This window comes from Micropterus salmoides, unplaced genomic scaffold (assembly GCF_014851395.1).
Source record: "Micropterus salmoides isolate LMB-PRFRI ecotype aquatic unplaced genomic scaffold, ASM1485139v1 Ms_hic_scaffold_15, whole genome shotgun sequence".
In the NCBI taxonomy this organism is placed as follows: domain Eukaryota; kingdom Metazoa; phylum Chordata; class Actinopteri; order Centrarchiformes; family Centrarchidae; genus Micropterus; species Micropterus salmoides.
Window position 1 is genome coordinate 14,726,327 of NW_024040596.1, and position 21,828 is coordinate 14,748,154.

Genomic DNA, 21,828 nt, shown 5'->3' on the forward strand with positions numbered 1-21,828 from the left:
TCTGAAATTATGCTGTGTGTGCACATTAGGGTTGCATGTGTCCTTGGGTTTACCATCTCCAGCTTGCTGGATCATCTCCTAGCAACTGTGGGTCTGAAAAGTCTATATACACAGTCAGTGGGCTTACTCCCAGGGGTAACATGGCACGCCTCAGCCGAGCCAGCGGTCCCCATAGCAACCCTTTAAACAACATCGTACGAGCAAGACTAACCAAATGGAAACAGGAACAGGTGAAGAGCAGGTCAGAATCGCCAGTGGAACCTTTGAGTCTCAAACTCAGTCCAGCCAGGAACAACTAATAAAACAAAACTGTTTCTACACCTGGCACTTTTCCCTCTTCATGAATAAGGTGTAAATTGCAATGTTTAGATATTGCCATTGTTTGTAAGGTACTTTTCAATATGAATAGCAATTAAATAGCCTTTTCAGGAGTTGTTTTGTTTCCACATTAACTTGCAATGGATACAAAAATGAATTTCCCACTTCTAATATCATCTAATCTTCAAGAGTATATCTAGGTGTGTGTGTTAAAAGGTTTCTCTGAAAGAACAGTAAACCGCAGTGATTTTTGAACTGGTACCTTACGAGAAGTAATAACAAAGGTGTAGTGGCAAAGTAGGTCTACTGCAGTACATACTGACATCTTCACACATTGTTATGTGGTAGTCTGTGAGATGGTGGTATGCAGTGTAACAGGAATGTGTTTTGTATAGTGCATGCCCTGGCCTGAATTACTCTTGCATCCCCACTATTTAGCTTAGCAAGAGACATGGAGACTATGTAATCAGTAAATGCTGCTCATTCTGAGGACATAGATAAAGCTGTGCACCCTCAACGAGTGAGCGTGTTCATCCATGACTATTGGAACAGTTAATTTAACAATATAATCTTAACTTAAGGCCCACCTACTCAATATTAAAAAGTAGTAAGTGGAACATTTCAAAACTGAACTATAAGATACAAAACATTTCTGGCCACGCTTTTTGTTGTGGACATTTCATGGCCCTAAATATTTCAGAGTCAGACTGAGACCTTGGTTACTGTCCCGAACAATCTTTTAAATCAAAGTCAAGGCAATATGATCCTCTATTTTTTCACTCTGAATGGGGAGTTGAATTTCTGCCCTGGTGTGCTCATTTTCTTACCTTTGACAGAGATAATGCTGCCATCTTGTGGCAGACAGAAGTACAGGATTTGAAACAAACAAAAATGAGATAAATTTCAGCAATGACTTGCATCCACATCATACTTCTAAAAAAGAAAAAAAAGAATGAAAAAAGTCATGATTTAGCCCTGCCCAACCATAATTTTGTCAAAACAGTTAAATGCACTTATCAGTAGTTTACTTGATTTATTTTTGAAATTGCGTATTTTCAATTATGATAAGTTAAGAGACATCATCAGCCGCTCAGTTTTTTCAGATGTTTTTCTTTTTCTATGGTCAAACCTTTGAATTGAACATTTGAATGTACTTATATTTCAGATGGTCATAAAACAAACAAATAAAGAAACTAGCCTACTGATTGGGCCTTTAGTCAAGCTTTTGGTACATGAAACAGTTTCAAAGCAGGGTTGTTGTTTTTTTTGTTTGATGCTTTTGATTATAGGTTGTATACTAATGGAAAATGAGAAAACACTCTTAATAGTATCTACAAACTCAGTTCTCAGTATTAAAATGATGAGCAAGAAAAAGTAACGAAGGCAGCACACAAACAGGTTCCTTCACATTTCCATCAGCACAGAAGGCATTTTGTGGAGCTGCACCACTGAGCCTCGTTACTTCTGTCTCTGTCGCGGTTTGTTGCCAAGGTAACTGAGAGAGACCAATGACCCTTTCATTATGGGGCCTCTTATTACAAAGCATCATTTTCTCAGGGCCATTGCGAACATGTTCCTACTTTGACAGAAGCCGTCAGTGCCCATACAAAGTGCCGCAGTCGGTTATACAAGCAGCCATTTAATTATAGACATGCATATGTTCAGGGAGTTTATGTACATTTTCTTGAGTCCCTGTATATTCCCAATGAGCTATCATGTGGAAACTCATGATGATAATGTAGATGTTATTGTATAGGCTACCCAAGGTCACCACCATGCCCTCTGTCTCCCCTTTGCATCAGCTAATATCCTGCAGCAGAGAAGTCACTCTTTATCTTGACTGGCCACTTTATTAAAGGTTCATATAGACTACCCATGTCCTCCTCCTGCAGAAAGCTGCCAAATGCTTCATGGTCAATATGCAATACAAGGCTGCAACAGTATGAAAATCAATTCACATATTGATTTATTTTTGAAAATTTCCACCTAAAGTCATGTTGTTTAGATTGGTGAGTTGTGTGAGTGAGATGGTGGTGACAAAAGCAGAGTAAAGACATTAGCTATGAGTGGCTACTCAGTGTGGACTACATTTTGCACTTTTACGAGCGAGACTATATTTTGCACCAGGTTGGGACATTCTTATTGTACTAAAGATGTTTTAATTCTGTGTGTCCTAATAGTCTGTCCTCACTGATAAATTGGGCGGCCAAAATAGTAGAAACGCCTCTCAGATTACAGTGGTGGAATGTAGGAAGAACAATTGTCCTTAAAACACAATTTTGACATAGGCCTACTTGTAGCCTACTTCACTTGAGTACATGTTATGCTGCATTATAATTCTACTCCGCTACATTTCTGTGGGAAATATTGTAGGCTACATTTTACTTCACTACACTTATTTAACAGTTTTAATGACTAGTTACTTTTCAAATATAAAAACATATGATCTTCTCATGATGCAATGGGCTACTATAGCCTAATCTACCTACTGGCATGCAAAGTAGTATGTAAAATTACACTTACTACAACATATAATACTACAACATTAAAATGCTCTTAATAACGTGCATTCACTTGTGGTAAAACAGAGTAATATAATATTATATAACACTTTGAAAGTATAAATTCTGCAGAATGAGTTTTAGTTTTGATACTTTTATAGGCTAGGCCTACATCTTGCTGATCACCTACTTACTCAAGTGAAGTATCTGAGTAGGCTTCTTTCACCTCTGCCTGCCTGTAGCAAAATACATTTCAAAAGCATCACAAACTACAGCCTCCAAAACGAGCATGCAGTTGAATAAACACCTCTCCAAAACAGTTTCATTAACAAAAAAACATAATAACCTCAAGGAAAGTTGGTTTTGTTGTTGATATGTTGTATTATAATCTTCTGTAGACATCTAGATTTACCCAAAAGCTGGCAACTGAGTGTAATAATGTATATATTCCCTTAATTGACACAATACGTAATACGTATCTCCCCTTAAAACATGTGATATGAACTTGAAAACTGTTGCATTGTTTCAGCTTCCCAACGTGAGTCACGTTTTCCCCCCTCAAAACAGAATAGACTACTTCTGTAGTCTTCACATGCATTTCAGCTTCACCTCTAGCGCTACCACTAGTGCATTTCCTGTTGGTGATGCTCCTGGTCAGGTAAGCCCTAAGCCGCAGCAGCAACAGCAGCAGCAGGGACAGTGTCGCCTGTCAGCAGAGAATGAGTGACGGCAGATGAAGTGCTGCTGTTGGTTCAGCCCGCTCCGCCGCCGCAGCACCATCAGCATCAGGATCTCAAGATGGTCGCGGCGCACACTTCTTCGCACTCGTCGGAATCTGCGGAGTGGATAATTTGTCTGGACAAGAGGTAATCTATTTTTGTCATATGTATCGTTGTGTATACACCAACTCGTTTGAGGTCACTGTGCGAGCAACGAATGATGGGATTATTAACGCGATTTTGATTTTCCCACCAGAGCTTTGGCGCTGAATTGCAAGACAGTGATGTTAGGTCTAAGGCTAATTTTTAATTTCCCAAGGGAATTAAGACTCAGTGCTTCAGAGCTTTAATTAGGACATTCTTACAGGCACCATATCCCATGTAAGGTTACACCGTTCATATCAGGACTTCATTTAGATTGTTGGCTAGGGGTTCAAAACAACATTAGGCTACTACGCACAACTGTGGGAACTGCCAGTGAAATATTGGAAGAAACCATGCTACTAACTTTAGAGAGGCGTTTGAAATGTTGTTAAAGGGTTTTGACTACATTCATCACTGACAGTGCATTTGTCTCTTAAATATAACCTCCAATTACTCACCTGTTATTCCCATTTACAATCATCCCTAAAACTGCCCTTGAGAGAATTTAGCTTTAAACCCCAAATCACTGTGGAATACTTCCTGATCAATAGGTGAAACTACTGCATAAGAGGTAGCCTAAACCAACAACCAGCAGGGGACTGCTTTAAAACTGATTTTGACATTACAGGAGCTATAAAAAGTGAATAGTCTTTCAGTTTTTTCCTTTGTGGGAATTTTGGATAATTTGAATTCACACATCCAGGCTCTATACAGCGGAAACGTGACGCTTTAGGTGTCCCACAGGTAGGGATGTAGAAATCAGGGCCAGTAAGAAACACAGAATGAGGAGAGAGAGAGAGAGAGAGAGAGAGAGAGAGAGAGAGAGTCCCCCTCCTACTAAAAATACAGAAAAGATCCCTTAAATTTTACAATCACTTAAAATCAGTTAACCCCCAGACATATCATCACAAAGCCCTAACATACCAGGAGCTGAAACCAGAGAAGAGGCCCCTCAGCCATCTGGTCCTGAGGCTCTCTGCAGTAACTTTCCCCAACAGCCTCAGGACAGCAATACCAACTCAAGCAGACCAAACCAAATTATCAGCAAGCAGAAAGAAAAATATATTGAATACTGGAAAGAAACAACCAAAAAACAAAGTAAATTACAATGTTATCTGACCCTAAAAAGAGAATTCACACTGGCAAATTACCTGAGTACAATAAAATGTCTTAAACTAAGAAAAATGTTGACAACATACAGACTGAGTGAACACAGCCTGGCCATAGAAAAGGGTCGCCACAGACAGACCTGGCTACCACAAGAGGAGAGACTCTGCTCCCGGTGTGACAGGGGACAGGTAGAGACAGAGCTACACTTTCTAACCTCATGCCCCAAATATAAAACAATAAGACAAAAACACTTTGCAAACATTTCCCAAATATACCCCGAATTCAAATTCATATCAGACACACAGAAACTCCCCTATTTACTGGGAGAAATGTCCAAATGTGAAATAATTGCTGCAAAATATGTCTCCTCATGCCATGAAGTGAGGACAACCAGTGGAACCTCAGACTGACATGACTGAATTGTACAGATTTTCAAATTATTATTATTTTGATAGTTTGATATTTTAGTAATTGTTTTGTTTTTACATTTGACACTGATTTTATTTAAATTTTATTATTATTTTTTAATCAATTAATTATTTAAATTTTTAATATATACACACACACGTTACTGTTTCATTTATTTATTTTATTTTTTAATATTTCTTCATTTTTTTTTTAACACAAACACACATACGCTTTGATTACTTTACGCTTTAATTACTTGTTTAATGAAATGTATGGGATTGATTGTTCTTATGTTGTATGTATGATGCTTTGGCAATGTTGTTGTTACACATTCATGCCAATAAAGCTAATTTGAATTGAATTGAATTGAATTGAAGTGAGAGAGAGAGAGAGGGCCCCTGACAAAGAAAGGGTCCAAAGAGCATCAGCTATAAACAGCAAAGTGACGCAGTGTTCCAGATGTGTTTACACAGTAATATCCTCTGGTTAATCGTTGAAGCCACTTGTATCGCTCAAATCAAATGGTTCTTGTGTGACTCACCTTTTCCTTAGCAAATAGGCTACCTGCTGCATGTGTGCTTCACCTCATTGCTCTGTTGCTAATTTGGCAATGAAATCAGGTGATGACCATGTATGTTTCCATGTGTATCCTCACTCCCTCTAAAAAAACTTATTTTGTCAAACTTCTTCACAGTATTTTATATAAAAGAGAGAGTGAACACAAATACCACACATGCCACTTGTTTAATTATTAAACAGTTTATATTATCTCAGTTTAACATGGAGCTTCGGGGATGCAGAAATATGACATCTCACTCATTACATGTCACTCTCTGCAGCTGCATTGTGAATAAGAAGCAGTTGCTCCATTAGATTCACTGTCGTTCGTAGTGTTCACACCATAACAAGCTGCCTTGTGATGAAAACATTCTGTCCTCACTTGGACTCTACATCAGCGCCTTTTGAAAGCTTTTTTTGTTGTTGACTTGGTCGACTTCCTTGGCTTTGAAACTCAGGCTCCCTCACATCTCTCTCTTGCCTTTTTGTCCTCAGTGGAGTGTGTGTGTGTGTGACAAAGGAAACAGTGCTGAAGTAATGCAGAGTAGACGTCCCACCTTTCATCAGTAAATGATGTGGGAGTGGACCACAGGGCCTGTCACACATTAGATGAGGCTTCAGGTGTGATTGTACAGTCCAATCAGGAAGAGCATAGCATAGAGATGCTTTAATGTGACTCCTTTGAGGTTGCATGATGAAGAGTCATTTGCTTGCAAGCTGTTGCTTGGTGAAAACACTTTTATTGTACTATGACAGAGCTGATAATGTAGTACAATAAATCATTTTTAGAGCTACATTAAGCCAGATGATTGTTGCAGTGAGCACTTTTTTTTCCCTTTCTGAATTATTGATACTGTTTGGTTTCATCTTTTTAAAGGATGGATATGGATTCAAAGGTGATGTAAGCTACAGTACAACCACCCACATGTTACATCAGAGGCTCCAGACTCAGTGCAACACATTTGGGGCTGTGTAATGCAGGAAGAGGGATAAAACTTAGTTAGAGCTCATTGTGATAAACAACTATGTATAGAGTTACACTGTGTAAGCACTTTTATATTAAACTATACACAATTCTGTCCTTATGTAAATCGCCCCTTTTCGTATGATCGACCTGAAAAAGCCATTTCTAATCAGTGGACTACTTAAAAGAAGGGCTTTAACATATTAACATATTGATTTTATTTGGCATAGTGTAAACAATAGGAGAAGTCGAAGAGACATGTGAGGAGTCTTTGGCAATTAGACCCATTTGTGATATCATCATTCCAGATTTGACAGCAACAAGATTATTGGCTCACAGAGGATTCAACTTTTTCTAAGATTCATATGTCTGGCATGAAATTGTAGTGCTGCACAGGAAGAGATGTGTTTTTAAAAAAAATAAATAGCAGAAATTATGAAAACAATGTTATTACAATCCTGCATTTCTTGATCCACTGCAGCACACACTTGATTATTGTGTCAGTTCATGAAAACTGCAACAGAGTACAGTTGTGAACTCTGACCTTCTGTGCAGGGCACTGCAGTTGTGTAACTTTAACTTAAGTTATGACATAAGAGTGTCGACATGAAAACAGATGACAGCGTTCTTCGGGGATAAATTGGTATCATATCCCTCCTGCAGAGCTTCAAATGTTTTCAGATTCTAGGCCAAGACACACTTAGTGCTGCTCTGGCTGACTCATGCTTTGCAGCCTATGTACGCACCTTTTTTTATTTTAGTTACCTGTACATTGCCCCTTTTTTATTTCTCCAGACCAGCAGAGCGCTCTGCGGAAGATGTTGACATAATCCTGGCACGTCTGAAAAATGTGAAGGCCTTCGAGAGGTTCCACCCCAGTTTGCTGCAGCAGATTTGCCTGTGTGGATTCTATGAGTGCTTGGAGAAAGGCATCACCTGTAGGTCAAAATACAGGCTCTGAAAATTGGTGTAAATTGGGCTCCAAAATAGTTAAAGAGAATATAGGATGTGTAATTTAAAAAAGATGTTGAACGTTTTAAACTATGCTGTGTTTTTTAGTGTATCGCCAAGGAGACATTGGCACCAGCTGGTATGCTGTCCTCTCTGGTTCACTGGATGTCAAAGTTTCAGAAACATCAAGTTATCAGGTACGACAGATTTGTTTTTCGAAGCATCACGTGATACCCCAGTTTCAACTGAAAATTAAATGTGGTTAAACCACATGGGACTTACAGGTGAGAATGGCACTCTTCTTTCTAGCACACCACTGGCATATCACACAGGGCAATTCATCAAAAATATTATTGAAATCGCAGTACAATATCCAAATCCATGAGGGAGCTGGAGTTTTTTGATAAAGGTAAGATGCATCACAAAACACCAGTATAATTGTAGGGATGCCCCGGCCTTTGTTTGGTACAGACGCAGTTTTTTGTCAGTTACAATTAAATGCAAAATTTACCATTCCTACTAAAATTGTGACTCATATGGCACTAAATCTGAACTGTCTCCTAAATTTTATAGTCTTTCTGTGGAGATTTGAATGATTGTGTTAGTTAAGCCCCACTTGAAATCCACCCCAGATGAAAAATAATTCACATCCAGCCTCAGGCTTGTTTGGAGTGTGGGCTGTAAAGAGCATTTTGCTTATTATATTGGGGGACATTACTGAATAGTTTTCAATACTGCAGTTTCATGCACCTTAGTCCGTTTGTGTAGATGCTGATTGGAGTAATTTCTTTGCAGATTGGAGTGTATTATCCATCTATGTAGCACAAGTTTTCAGGTGATTGCCTCTAACCTTTGAGAGTGATCTGATCAGTGATCACTGCTTGTCAAGTACCTCACACAAAAGCCTTTTTTTCCTCTAGCAGAGTAAGGACATAGGCTACATTAGCATTTTACAGGATTCTTCTTCTAGCCGAATGTTTTATCCTTATGGATGAATGAACCATGTGGAGCACCATCTCTGTTTCTGTTATAGGATGCTGTTACTATATGTACACTGGGGACTGGCACAGCATTTGGGGAGTCGATCCTGGATAACACCCCCCGGCATGCCACCATTGTCACACAAGAATTCAGTGAGCTCCTACGCATTGAACAGAGGGAGTTCAGGTCTCTGTGGGAGGTGAGTGCCTCTATCTGCTCCATCTGTACTTGAACCAGCCTACAGAAATGGTGTAGCCACATTACAGTTTGTGATTAATTCAAGGTAGGTGCTTGTATTAAGTGATCTCAAGGTACACGGTAGATGTATTTATCAATATACAACACAGGGTTGTATAACAAGATTAAGTTCTAGTTCCCTTTATGCTACTTACACAAACATACATAAAATTAATTAAAAATAAATAAAAATAAACTTGATTATATTAGAGGTTGTATTGAAACAGGAATCCTATTTATAGAATCACCCACAATAACAAGTAAAATACTGCAGTTAGTTAAAAAAAAAATATATATTTTACATCCTAAACAGCTGAGTGGGCCACTTAAAGGCAGCATACATATCTGTTCAGTCTTGCTTTAATTTCCACTGAGGGGGCTGCTGTAAGGCAGGGAATAGCCACCTGTCTTGGTTTGTTCTGGTTGGAATTGAAATGTTAAATGTGAAAACTGTGACAAATTGAGCTAAGCGCAAGCCAAAGCGTAGGAGGTGTATAGGCAAAGTGTCTTAGTGGATTAGTGGAGGTTGGATCGTGATGTTATTGTTGGCCCCCTGCAGGAATAAAGTGAGCTGTCCTCTGCTTATACTGTAACCTTCTGCTCCCAAGTTTGTATTGGTTTCACCAAATCATTGAAGATTTATGCCTTCTGACCACTAGGTGGAAGTGCAGTGCTGAGGAGAAACTGCTTCCTTGTGGTTCTGCATGTGTGCTGTCATTATGGTATGCACTAATTAAGTCACTCAACACAAGTGTAAGAAAGTATTCACATAACATAACATGATACTATACACGTATATCTTAGCTGTGTCAGGACAAACACGAAATTCAACATATTTTAGATTGACTATAAAGCGACAGGGAATCATTTTTGACATGGTGATTCAGTGACATCTATACCTGTCTGTTTCTTAGTAACATCCATTCCTCTTCAGTAGCTCTTGACTCACCAGTAAGATGACAATTTACTTACATGTCACTTGTCTGAGGTGTATTGTAGAGTATAGATTGATAGTGACAAGATACTGAAGAGAAACAGTGTTTGCACTGCTCATCTCTCCATCTGCTGCATGTTAGTTTGTAGGTGTCATGCTGTGTAGAGGCCCTTGCCTCTCTCAGCTCCCCCTCTGCTGGAGCCACTACAATGGGCTGGTTTACTGAGAGAGACAGCCCATTTCCTCTGGGACTGAAAGGCATAAGAGGCTGTTCAATGATGGGCTGTGCGTGTCTGTGTTAGTGTACTGGCCAGTTACAGTTTGACTGGATACTTAACGTAACCGTCTGAGTGTGTGCTGAGGATAAAACCGAAGTACTTCTAGGCTACACATTTCACCTCTGCCCTGAGGCGACCTCTTCAGTAAGGTTTGTTACAGATGAGATTATAGGGCTTCTGATTCTGGCGCCCAGATTATCGCATCTTGTCCTTAAATCTCTCTGGCCTTGATTGTTTTGTAACGTAATTGTGAAGTGACTGTGTTAAGATGTAGTTTTTTGCATAACAGATATTATGAGACTACTTTCTTTGGAAAATATCCGGTATGGTTGCAATTGTATTTCAACAATCTAGGTATGAAGGAGAAAAAACACTAATTCTAACTAGTGCCGCTGTAGTTTTGTTAATTGTATGTTTGACAGCATTTGGTAAATCCTTTTTTTGATCTCATGCCATCTTTAAAGGACCTTTTAAAGCAAGCTCACTTGCTTTAACGGTCCAGTGTGTTATATTTAGGAGGATCTATTGACAGAAATGTAATATAATTTACATAAGTATGTTCTCTGTGGTGTATAAAGACCTTACATAATGAACAGTTATGTTTTTATTACCATAGAATGATCCATTTCTATCTACATACACAGTGGGTCCCCTTACATGGAAGTCACCATGTTGTGCTGCCATGTATCTACAGTAGCCCAAATGGAAAAACTGCTCTACAGAGTGTATTTCGTCACTATGTTGAATACGTTAGAAGAAGAAGGAAGAAGAAGAAGAAGTAGTAGAAGTAGTAGTTGTCTGGTTTATTAGAAGTAAGAAGAGAAGTGAAATTTGGACAAATGGACCACATGTATAATTTAGTACAAGAGCCAACAGGGCGATTCGGCCACCGTAGCTTCTCCGACACAATTGGAAAGGGAGGGGTGAGCGGTGACTGAGACATTCATCCATCCATCCATCGTCAACCGCTTCTGTGTACAGGGTCGCGGGGGTCTGGAGCCTATCCCAGCTGACATCGGGGGAAAGGCGGGGTACACCCTGGACAGGTCTCCAGTCCATCGCGGGGTGACTGAGACATTGGTTGCAATTTGCAACCCTCACCACTAGATGCCACTAAAACGTACACACTGAACCTTTAAGGGACTAAATTAAATTCAGTGGGAGAGTAATTTTTCTGACAGTGTTATCACCCATCGTCTCATGTTAAAACTCCCCTCCTCCTGGTGTTTTGGATGTTTGACCTCTTCTGTGCAGAAGTTGGAAACTAGAAGGCTGTTCTCACATTCATCTGTTGAAGGAGGAAAGTTTCTTTATGCTCACCTGAAATCTGACTTCAAAATGTGAATGTACGAGCAGGATTTTGTGACAGCTACTTTGGAAGCCCAATCAGTTCAATATGCAAGACATAATCAGCTTTTTGACATATAATTATTACACTAGCTCCCACGACAGTTTGACCAAATTATTCTCCCTGGCAATGGTGCTCATTTATTCCTCCCAGTAGCTATTGTCGCAATGCAGAAAACTTTGTTATGTAGTATCTTGTTGCTGGTGGCATCAGGCATTAGACTTTGCCTGCCAGTTCTGATGCACTGTGGTGACAAACTGCTTCCCTGGGTGTTTTCCTGGTTGTTAAAATAAATGAAGTTCAGCGACTTCACACAAGCTTTATTAAATCTGAAATGCATTTTGTGATGCACGAAAAAATTTAAGCAACGTGAACTCAGTATCCTCATTACTTATGGCCCTGAAAACCAGGGTGAACAGAGAAATACACCTAGCACTGATTGATGCCAGCTGATATGGGGAGATAGCAAAGGAGCGATGTGAACGGAAACGTACCACCTAACCTGCATCAAAGTTACACACCACCTCCTCCTCCCACACAGATCTGTGCTCCTGCAGAACGCCTATGGCCAAGCACTCATACAAAACTACACCAGAATGAGCACAGCATTGCCCTAATGAACCAATGGATAATATTATTTATTCATGAATGTCCATGTCAATTATTTAGTAAATGTCTTTCTCTGGTTTTTGCGCTTTCTCCTAAAATCTTAATGCAATTGTTCATTAAATTTGAGGATATGTATATGTCAGTGTTTGGGTGCTATAGAGAGAGCTAATGCTTCTTTACAACATTCTTACCTTTTCTCCATTTGTTTCAATGATTAGATATGGAAAAGTCACTGCATGTATGACTATGTCTATGTCTATTGGTACCACTCATGCGTGCAACTTCAATGTGTGTTTTCTTATGCTGCTGACTATTACAACCACTGGGAACGAGCAGCCGTGTGCTGTTTGTTTAACAGAGCAGACATGAGCCGAGCTCAGCACAGATGGGCAAGCTGACCGAAGCTTAGATGGCCTGATTATCAATTTGCTCTAGCCTTTGTTTCCTGCTTCCGATGGGCACTGTGATTGAAACAACACAATTGTGATTTTTTGCTTTTAGTTTTGTAAGACAGCTCTATTAATGTCACTTCAGCCTGCATTATTTATATTATTTATAAGCATGTGTACTGCCCATGCTTTGTGTAACATCATGTTGCTTATAGTTCTACGGATTTTGCATGCATGTTTAGGCTTGAGGTGTATCTGTTGGGCGCAGAGCAGAGAGAGTGGGTGGGTGATGGGGATTGGTGTGTCACTATCATCAGTCCATAGAAGAAGCCTGGTGGGCAGCCAGTGGAGAAAACTGATGAAAAGGAAGTGGCAGGGACGCAGCGTGCCCTCTGGTGTCTGAGGATTGGGTGGAGGGGGGTTGTAAAAATGAGGCCATTTAGATCCTCTGGTGGTTCAGCATCCAAGTAGTGTGCCACATCGAGAGCCAGAGCCCTTCCAAGTGCACAGCAGATATGTGCATGGAAAGAGCAGGAAGATTATATCAAAACATTCCTGTTTTATTCCCTTATCTTTGCTCACAGAGTTGTTATATCATCAAAAGACCAGAGTCTGGACCCCGACCTGTAAAATGAAGCAGGACTGCAGGACTTGAACTGCAACTGGCCCTGCAGAATATTATTATCAGTTAAATTTGTGCTTCTTAATAAAGTGACGTGTTTTGTTGTAACTGCTTTGACAGGATCTATTTCCGAATTTGTCAGATAGATTAAGTAGTAAATTTAATTAGATCACTGAGATAGAAAGATTTGGGATGAAAGTTACAATATAATACAATGTAATGTGTCCAATAGAGAACAATGCTGAATTAAAATCATTCAGCTGTCACACACACTTTCATCTTCCATATCATTGCCTTGTTTATGTGTGTGCACATGTGACAAATATTTCTTTATATTTGTCTTATTGCTTAGTTGAACTTGTGTCTTCAAATTAAACCACAGCATGGACGAGCTGACTAAACTGAGTTTAAACAAAAAACTGTACATTTTTTTCAAATTTCAAATCAAATTTGTTACCATCATGGGTAGAAGAGAAGGAAAAGGAATATGTTCTCTCTCCGGTACCGCCGCTTGCCTCAGTCCATCATAAAGATGTCCAAAACACATTTGATAAATTTGCCCTGTCTTAAATTTGTGCCTGTTCAGTACAAGCCTTAATCCATCAAATTCAGGATGACCAATGTCAAATCTAAAATAAGACACTATTTCCCATCACATCGATTAACTGAAATTGTAACAGCTAAGCTGTTTTCATCTGTCTGTTTCTTAGTAAAATCCATTCCCCTCCTATAGCTCTTGACTCATCAGTAAGATGACAATTTACTTATATGTCATTTGTCTGATATTTTGTTTTACCTTTTCTTAACGTGATAAATTAAAAAATAATAAAATAAAAACAGAATTTAAGAAAGTTAGCAAATTCTATGTATAAGGTTATGTTTTTAATTTTTGCAATACTGCTTGAGACATCAGAAGACAATAGATGTGTGCAATGACTGTCACCTATAGAAAGGAATGTACAAAACCCATTAAAATTTGCTAATTTATTTCAAATGTACTGTGTGTTCAGTCAACGAGCATTTTATGATCCATCACATTTTTCATTATTAAATTCACTGTTATAACCACTGTCATTCAGAAGTCTACAGACTTGAAATGTGTGTAAGTGTGATTAAAAAAAGTATTCTGCAGAAAATGTTCACATGTTTTTACATAACATTTAAATTCCTTCACCCTGTCAGAATCCCTTTTATTAGAGGTTAAATATTTTGGTCGTGGACTTTTATCAGACATCACATTTTTTTAACAAAAACATTTTTATACCAACCAATCAAACAGACAATTATCACATCAATAATTGATGTTGGGGAGATATTCATTTTATAAGCTCTTGATGATGTGATTTAAAGGGAGTTCAGTGCATCTGTCTTGTGGATTTGATAAGTAACAAGGTTAAAGATAAGACACCATCTGGTCTCTGTCCTTCAGAGGAATGAGTGCAGAGATAGGAATATGATACTGGCTGGTACTGTCTGTACGCTTTAGGGTTGGATTGGATGCACAAAGGACAATTTTAAATAAATTCTACCGGTATTACTGTGAAGGAAAATGTGTCCCTGAGGGGTTGTAAGTTGATGAAAGCAGCAGGGACACTTTTTATAATAATTTATTTTATTATTTCTGATGTCTATTCTGATGTCATATGTTTTGAGACTGGCCAGACCCTGCTTTAGCACTTCCTTGGCCATGCTGAAAATGAGCATCTACAATGTATCATGTCTGTAGATTAGTGATGGAGAGGGGGGAGGGGGGGGGGGGGGGGCATGCTCTCCTGTGTTGAGTAATCACCAAGCAACTGCTGCTCAGAAGAAGTCAGCTGCTGACTGGCACTGTGCTGGGCTGACACAGTCTGCTCACTCTGCTCTCATTGTGGCGTGCAGCCTGCGGTGAAGGAGCTGCTGGATCATGTTGGACAATGCTGCATGTGACCCATAACTACTGTGTCACACTGGGACGATTAGAATTGGACATACATGCTTGGAGTGTTTGTTAACTCCCGGATTAAGAGGGTGTGGAGGACCTTCCAGTCATTAACAACAAGAACAGGCTACATGGGACGCTGATAGCATTAGGTAGGCTAGTCTTTGCCTAACTTTGCATTTGTAGCATGAGAAACACTATAATAATATGGGGAAAGTGGAAAAATGCTTTGTAGAAATTTGTGCAGAATTGTTCTTGTTGATGTTGCAGAACTATCTGGAAATTATGAATTTGCAATCCAAATGTCCCAAGTAAAATTTTGTATTTTCATTCCTACTTTAAAAAGGTTTCTGTTTGGGAGGAAATCTAACTGAGCGTAAGTGAAGTGGAATTCTTGGGAGGGTTTTCCCCCAATTGTTTCCCCAAGTGGCTTTAAGTGTGCCTCAGAATAATCAGTGAATGCTTTGAGAACAGTTTGCACAGTGTAGGTTATGTAATCTGGGGTGAATTATTCAAACAGCAGTTCGTTCATGCACATTGATGCTCACAATGCAATAATGTGCTCAAGCATGAAAGACAGAGGTGGAGCTTGAGCTGAGAATTCACTTGAGATGACTTGGTTAATATCTTGATTGATCTGTTGTTATGACATAGATAAGACTACCCTTATCTCTTTAAAGCACAGCATCCATGTGCATCGGATAGAGATATGGACTTTATTCAGCACTTCATGCTGACAATCTTTACACTGTTTTTATACACAGTGCTGCTGTGAACAGTGAAACCAGTTCATGAGAGCAAATAAACACAATTGTTTACTTCACTGGAGGAATACTCAGTGGCACATCTGGTATTGCAAACATAATAACATAAAGTAAATAAAGTACATTCAATATTATTTATTTAAACTGTGTGAATTTACTACGTTTCAGTTTTTTTCCCTATTCAAGATTGGTAAATTGACAAAAAAATGTCATTAACCAAATTAGAGATCAGATTTTTTGGTTGTGGACCTTCATCAGGCATCATATTTTTGTGGATGTTTTTCATGTATACCTGTGATTATAGAGCCAAATATATTCCGTATTTGCAAATATTGGTATTTTGTCAGCTAAAATGGGTGTCTTTTGAGTCAAGTTTTAATGCTTTTCATTTCAAGTATTACTAAAATATCCATGGCCTGTTCAGTGTGCAGTACAATCACATGCCAGTGCCACAGTTACCAAGGTTAAAAAGGTGGATTCTGATGGAAAGAACATAATATACAGTATAGTCATTACATTCAGGGAACCACCTAGCCTCCATGCTACTGTGTTCAGAAACACTGAGGCTATGTCCACACTACCTGGGTAATTTCTAAAATGTCCTTTACATGTGGCAACGACATATTGGACGTCCACACTAACATTTTCAGTTATCTTTCGTAAGGATCTCCATCCACACTGAAACGCCTGACCTGAACTATAGAAAAATCTCTCCCCTGTAATCCTCTACAAAACAGTTTTTCTGTTGACAGTCAAATATCCACCAATAACATTAATTAGCTTGAAAAAGCTTCAAAGCTTAAATATGTTAAAACATGCAGAGACACATAGCTCTGCTGTACATAAAGATTTTGTTCAGTCATCTTTGGCATTATTCTGAGGTCAAAACTAATTTCTGCTTCAGTGTATCAGTCTGTCTCACAGACTGTTATTGTGCTATAAATCCATGCTGGAAAATCAATACATTTATAAGAGTCCTAAAACATTAAATCACACTTAAGAAAGACCTTGTGCACTTGCAAATAGTTGATCGTATTTAACGTAATTCTTTGGTTGTTGTGCATCTGATCGTTTCAAAATTTTTATGTCCAAATGTTTTTGTATTACTCTCAGCCATATTCTTTGAGCTATGTAAGCTGCCAAAGTTTTCTTGGTTTTCCAACTTGGGAGATATTACAAATGAAGAAAAAAAGTCATGTTTCTGCTGTCTGTCTGTCTGTGATGGATTTTATGTCAGGTTGAAGCTGCCTTTGGGGCGAAACACCTCAGATCTATTGGAAGTTAGTTTCTATTCCTAGAGTCATGGATCCGATGGGATTTAGATTCCTAGACGTCTGCCTACCTTGCTGATCCTATCACTTCAAAAAACATCATTCTTATTCTGGAAGTGTTCGTAACACCTAAATCCCCTTGAAGCTACAGATTATAATCTCCACTATTATGATGGAATCAACTCATAAAAACAACACAACAGTTCGCAAAAGACAGGGTTGAATCAGACGCTGTAAGCTGTCTGACTAAACCAGTGTGCTCACTGTCTGGATGTCAAGTCGTTACAGATTATTTGACCCAGTCGAATACGCCTAAAGGTGTATTCATGCTTTACACGTTGTAGCCACAGTCACAACAGCGGACATTCTGTGCAGAGCTGGATGTGATTGCAGGTGGAACTTGTTTGTACTTAATAACTACTGACTGTCCATTTGTCAGTAAATGCTGTTGTGTAATAACATTTTAGTGATCCTAAAAAACAAATACCTGCTTGTTTTCCCTCTATTACTGCAGATAAGTACATCTCTGTCAATATTATGGTTATAAAGTGAGAGTGGTTGTTTAATTGTGACCTGAAGTGCGTTTAAAGTGACCATGGCAAGCACACTTAGTTTTCGATTTATTTATAAACAAGGCTTATGACAAGCAGACTCCCAATTTTCGCATAACAGTAGTGGATGGAAACTTACATAAATCTGTTTCTCGATGGAAAAGCTGGACAGTGGCATTTTATCCTTAAAAAATTACAAATCAAAAATTTTAATGGTTGTCGATTCATTTTCGGTTCACTATGCTAATAGATTAATCAACTATTTTGTTCAACTAAACAAATGCATTGGGTAAGAATCAGAGACATCATTACTAACAAAATAGAAACTGAGTGGTTTTTACACACCTGACAATGGTCCTAACCCTGCTCTAAATCAACACCCCCACCCTACGTACTGGATTCAACCCCTTAGGGACTGCGGCTTTATTGGCTCAGAGGGGCTGAGTTCATTTGTTCATGTGCTGCTCAGTTTAAGTGCTCCTCCCTAATCCTAAATCCTTTAATTGTCAACAAAGATAGATAGGCTTGTTGAAGTGACTCTGAAGACTTTGGTTCTGTTGCTTTGATTAACTTAAAAATAAAATCACTTTGCAAGTGTACAAAATCCCCTCCACAAAAGACGCATTTTCATATTCTGAGGATTGTTAGTTGACATTAATCTGTATCTGTTAATATCTTAATGAGCAACTAGTTAATTCTCCTTTTGGAGTTGATAGTTTCTGTGGAAATGCTTTCAAAAACTGCTTCTTAATTGAGGGAAAAAGCTGTGTGCCCCTAAAGGGTTGCTAAAGTGATTAACTGACTTCAGAGGGTACAATTGAATTTAAAACATGACCTCTGAGAGTACATTACCATCAAGGAACAAATGGCTGAATAGTTCTAGCTTATATTTGGTCTCCTCCAAACAGAAGATAGGAAGGTAGAGTGAACAGGTCGGTCACTAAGTGGTCCTCAATCAGCTTTTTATTGACCTAGAATATAGTTGCTTTGGCACATAATCCTTTTTTGTTTGTCTTTTACCACAAATTAATTTTGAACCATCAGTCTATTTGACAAATTGTTTAAGAGAAAATACAATTTTAAGAATCAGCTCACATCAGAGGGATACTATATGTCGTGGGGATGGTTTACTTTAGATGCAAAATTGAGTACTTTCAAAGGTTTATCATTAAAATTATCATTATTTACTATAAGTCATATCACAGTAAAGTTACTGTAGAACTACATGTACTGTAAAAGGAATAATGATACGTATATTGTGTATTGTGTATGTAGGTATATTATGGCATTCAAAGGTTTTTATGAGCACAAGAGCTACTGACTTGCTAACTGGTGATTTGGAGATTACAACATCAACACCTTTTAAAACATTCTAGCTATTTGATATCATGATGTGTAAAAATGCCTGGCCCTCTGTCGTCCCTTCCCTGCAGGAATGGCATGTTTTCTGTAAGAGAAAAAGACAAAGATAGCTGAAATTCATACAGTACATGCATGCATCCAAAGCATAATTCAAGGCCCTATTGGATAATAATAATGTCTGTCTCTATATATTTATATCTAATATTTTGTTAACAAGATTAAGTTTGCTAGGTATTGCTCTAGCCCACAAAGACTGTGCAGCTCGAATTTACACAAAAAGATGTTAGAATGATTTTGATGAAGTTGTTTATTTTTTCTCATTTAAACTTGACTCCCCTCTGCAAATAGTGACTGGTCCATCTTTGAATTGACTGGAGACTTGAGGGGGGAAGTCCATTCTGAAGCTACGACAATGGATAAGGATGCTCAAACAGCAAAAATAAATGTAAACCTTCCTTGAGTGTAAAAGAAGTACTTAATTATAAACCAATGTAGAACCAAAAAAAAGAACAACAAATATCACAAAAGTCATACGTTCTTTCCATCTAAATATGGCAGACTGAGTTTATTTCCACTTACCAATTATTACAGTAAGCAGATTTAGAGTAAAAATCTAACCACACTGTAACAATTCCCAAAATACCTTGCAAATCTACAGTAACACAGCATAGTGAGGCACTGTTAAGGAAACAATATTAATGCTGTAAAAAACATAAATAACTTAAATGTAGAAGGTGAAATCAATATCCTGTAAACAGATGTCCATAAAACAAAGGAGACAGCCGGGACATGAGTCAATGAATACAGTCATTATATTTAGATGATAACCAGGATGTTGAATATACAGCATTAGACCCTTTTTTAGTTGGAGAATCATTCCACTTTGGCAGAGGTTTGTACGCTTCCACTGTCCTACTTCAACCTATGATCTTGTCTTGCAGTGTATAAGGCAATATTAATTTTTTTTTACGGCTCATTGGCTTAGATTGGATTGACCTCTTTGTGCACCAGTGTCATGGACAAAAACATGACATTTACAAGAGTGCATGGGGATCAGTATGATGTTACATAACATCTGTGTTGCTGCAGGGCACAGTGATGATAAAGGTCATGTATGGTTGAATAGTCATGTTCTGTGTCCTCTGGGGCTGTCTGCATCTCGCACAACATCAAGGAGTAAGTTCTTTATCGAAATATGTAGTCTAACAAGTGCATAACAAGGATAAAGAAAGAGAGAAAAGGAAAAGAAGACTAGAAATTGAAAATGAGGATAAGAATTAAGTTATTTTTAATGAATTTTTGAACTGACAAATGTGCACCAAAGTTGTTGCGATTCTCAATAATTTATTAGTCACAGTTTTATAAGTATAATAATTCCTTTACTGGTATCTCCCCTCTTTGTGATAATTACTCACTGATGATAACATTTGCATGTTAGGACTAATGAGGATGAAATATCAACAAACAGCCCAAACTCTCATTGACTCTATTCTTTGACCTCACTGCCTAGAGACAAATGATGTCTTACAACAAAGATTCCTAGACAGAATCGAAACCAGGGACGTTTCAGTTCCATAGTATGCATCTTAGACCGCTGGCCTACAAAGATGCCTCAGAGTACATTTTAATATAGACGAGGTGCATTATTGTATCAAATATGCCTCTGGATGTGTATATTTTATGGTGATCAGGTGGAAAATAACTAAGAACATTTATTTACATTACTTGCGTATATCCATTTTATGCTGCTTTATACTTCCACACCACTCTGCTTTTGTCTGACAGCGGGAGTTACTTTAGTTACATGTCAGATTTTGATTTTACTTGAAAAACATGATAATCTAATAAAATATGTTGCATTGTTATAAAACCAGAGGTTCCCAACCTTTTTTATCTTGTGACTAGTGTCTAGTTTGGGCTCCTTGTCATGTTTCAGATGTTTATGGCGATGATGAAGGGTTATTTCCTTCCGAAACATCTCAGATGGTTTCAATTAAATAACAGAGTGAGGCCTGAAGAAGAAAAAGTATACAATATTTCACAAAAAAAGCACACATTAGAAAAAAGTCCAACAAACTACTACAAATGTGTGCAGCAGAACTTTGGTTTTTCCTTTTTTTGAACCCATTAAACATCTCATGAACCCTCAGCTTTGTCTGGTCATCCTTTATCGGAGACTGGACCTCCAGGTTGGTAACCACTGAGCTAAACTACAGAATTTCACAACAGTAAAATGCTGCTTACACATGCATCAGTATTGAAAACATATTAATGTTATATGCACACTCAGTTTCCCGTTTAGGAACACCTAACTAAAGCTAAAGCAGTCTAACATACACGTTTTGTTGATGTATATATTTTAACAGTGTACTGGTACTTTTACTTCCACCCCTGATGGTGACCCTGTCCTGTAGAGCTGTGTGTGAGCTGTTTGATGAAAAAGGCAAGACAGGAACAAGATATTTGGCCAAAAAAGTACCAGCTGTGATTGTCAGCTGCTGAGTTATAGCAGTTACCTCACACACATTTGGCCATGGGACATTACCTTGGCCTCCCATGGCCAAGTTGATAAAATGATGAGACACAAGGAAAAAGTGTGCTTTACCCAATTGTAACGCGGCTACTGTCTTTACGATGCTACAGTCTTCTTATGATTGACACATAATGTGCTGCAGTCATATTACCACTGTACAGTTATAATTTATTGTAATAATGACTGCTTTTTTTATTTTTTATTTTCTATAGAAATATCATCATTGCATGTCTGGACTGCTTGCCCCACCCTATGGTGTAATGGAAAGTGGTTGCAGTGCTGACAGTAAGTAGCCCTCAATTACTGTTTACCTTTCTGAGTGGTTTGGACTCACACAATCAAGCATTTTATTTAA

At 38.3% G+C, this 21,828-nt stretch overlaps 1 protein-coding gene across 4 annotated transcripts in view; it reads left to right on the plus strand.

Annotated features, from left to right (window-relative positions):
* Positions 1-3,408: 3,408 nt before the first annotated feature.
* rapgef4a (Rap guanine nucleotide exchange factor 4a) overlaps positions 3,409-21,828 on the plus strand; it is a 37,456-nt gene continuing 19,036 nt past the window's right edge. The window contains exons 1-5 of one of the 4 annotated variants that reach the window (XM_038720513.1): positions 3,409-3,685; positions 7,518-7,660; positions 7,782-7,870; positions 8,707-8,853; positions 21,686-21,758. In XM_038720513.1, the coding sequence (XP_038576441.1) occupies positions 3,618-3,685; positions 7,518-7,660; positions 7,782-7,870; positions 8,707-8,853; positions 21,686-21,758 (520 nt within the window). In that variant the 5' untranslated portion in view covers positions 3,409-3,617. Of the gene's footprint in view, positions 3,686-7,517; positions 7,661-7,781; positions 7,871-8,706; positions 8,854-10,148; positions 10,253-14,928; positions 15,145-21,685; positions 21,759-21,828 lie in introns of those variants that run through there. The other 3 variants (XM_038720509.1, XM_038720511.1, XM_038720510.1) reach the window with 3 other exon arrangements.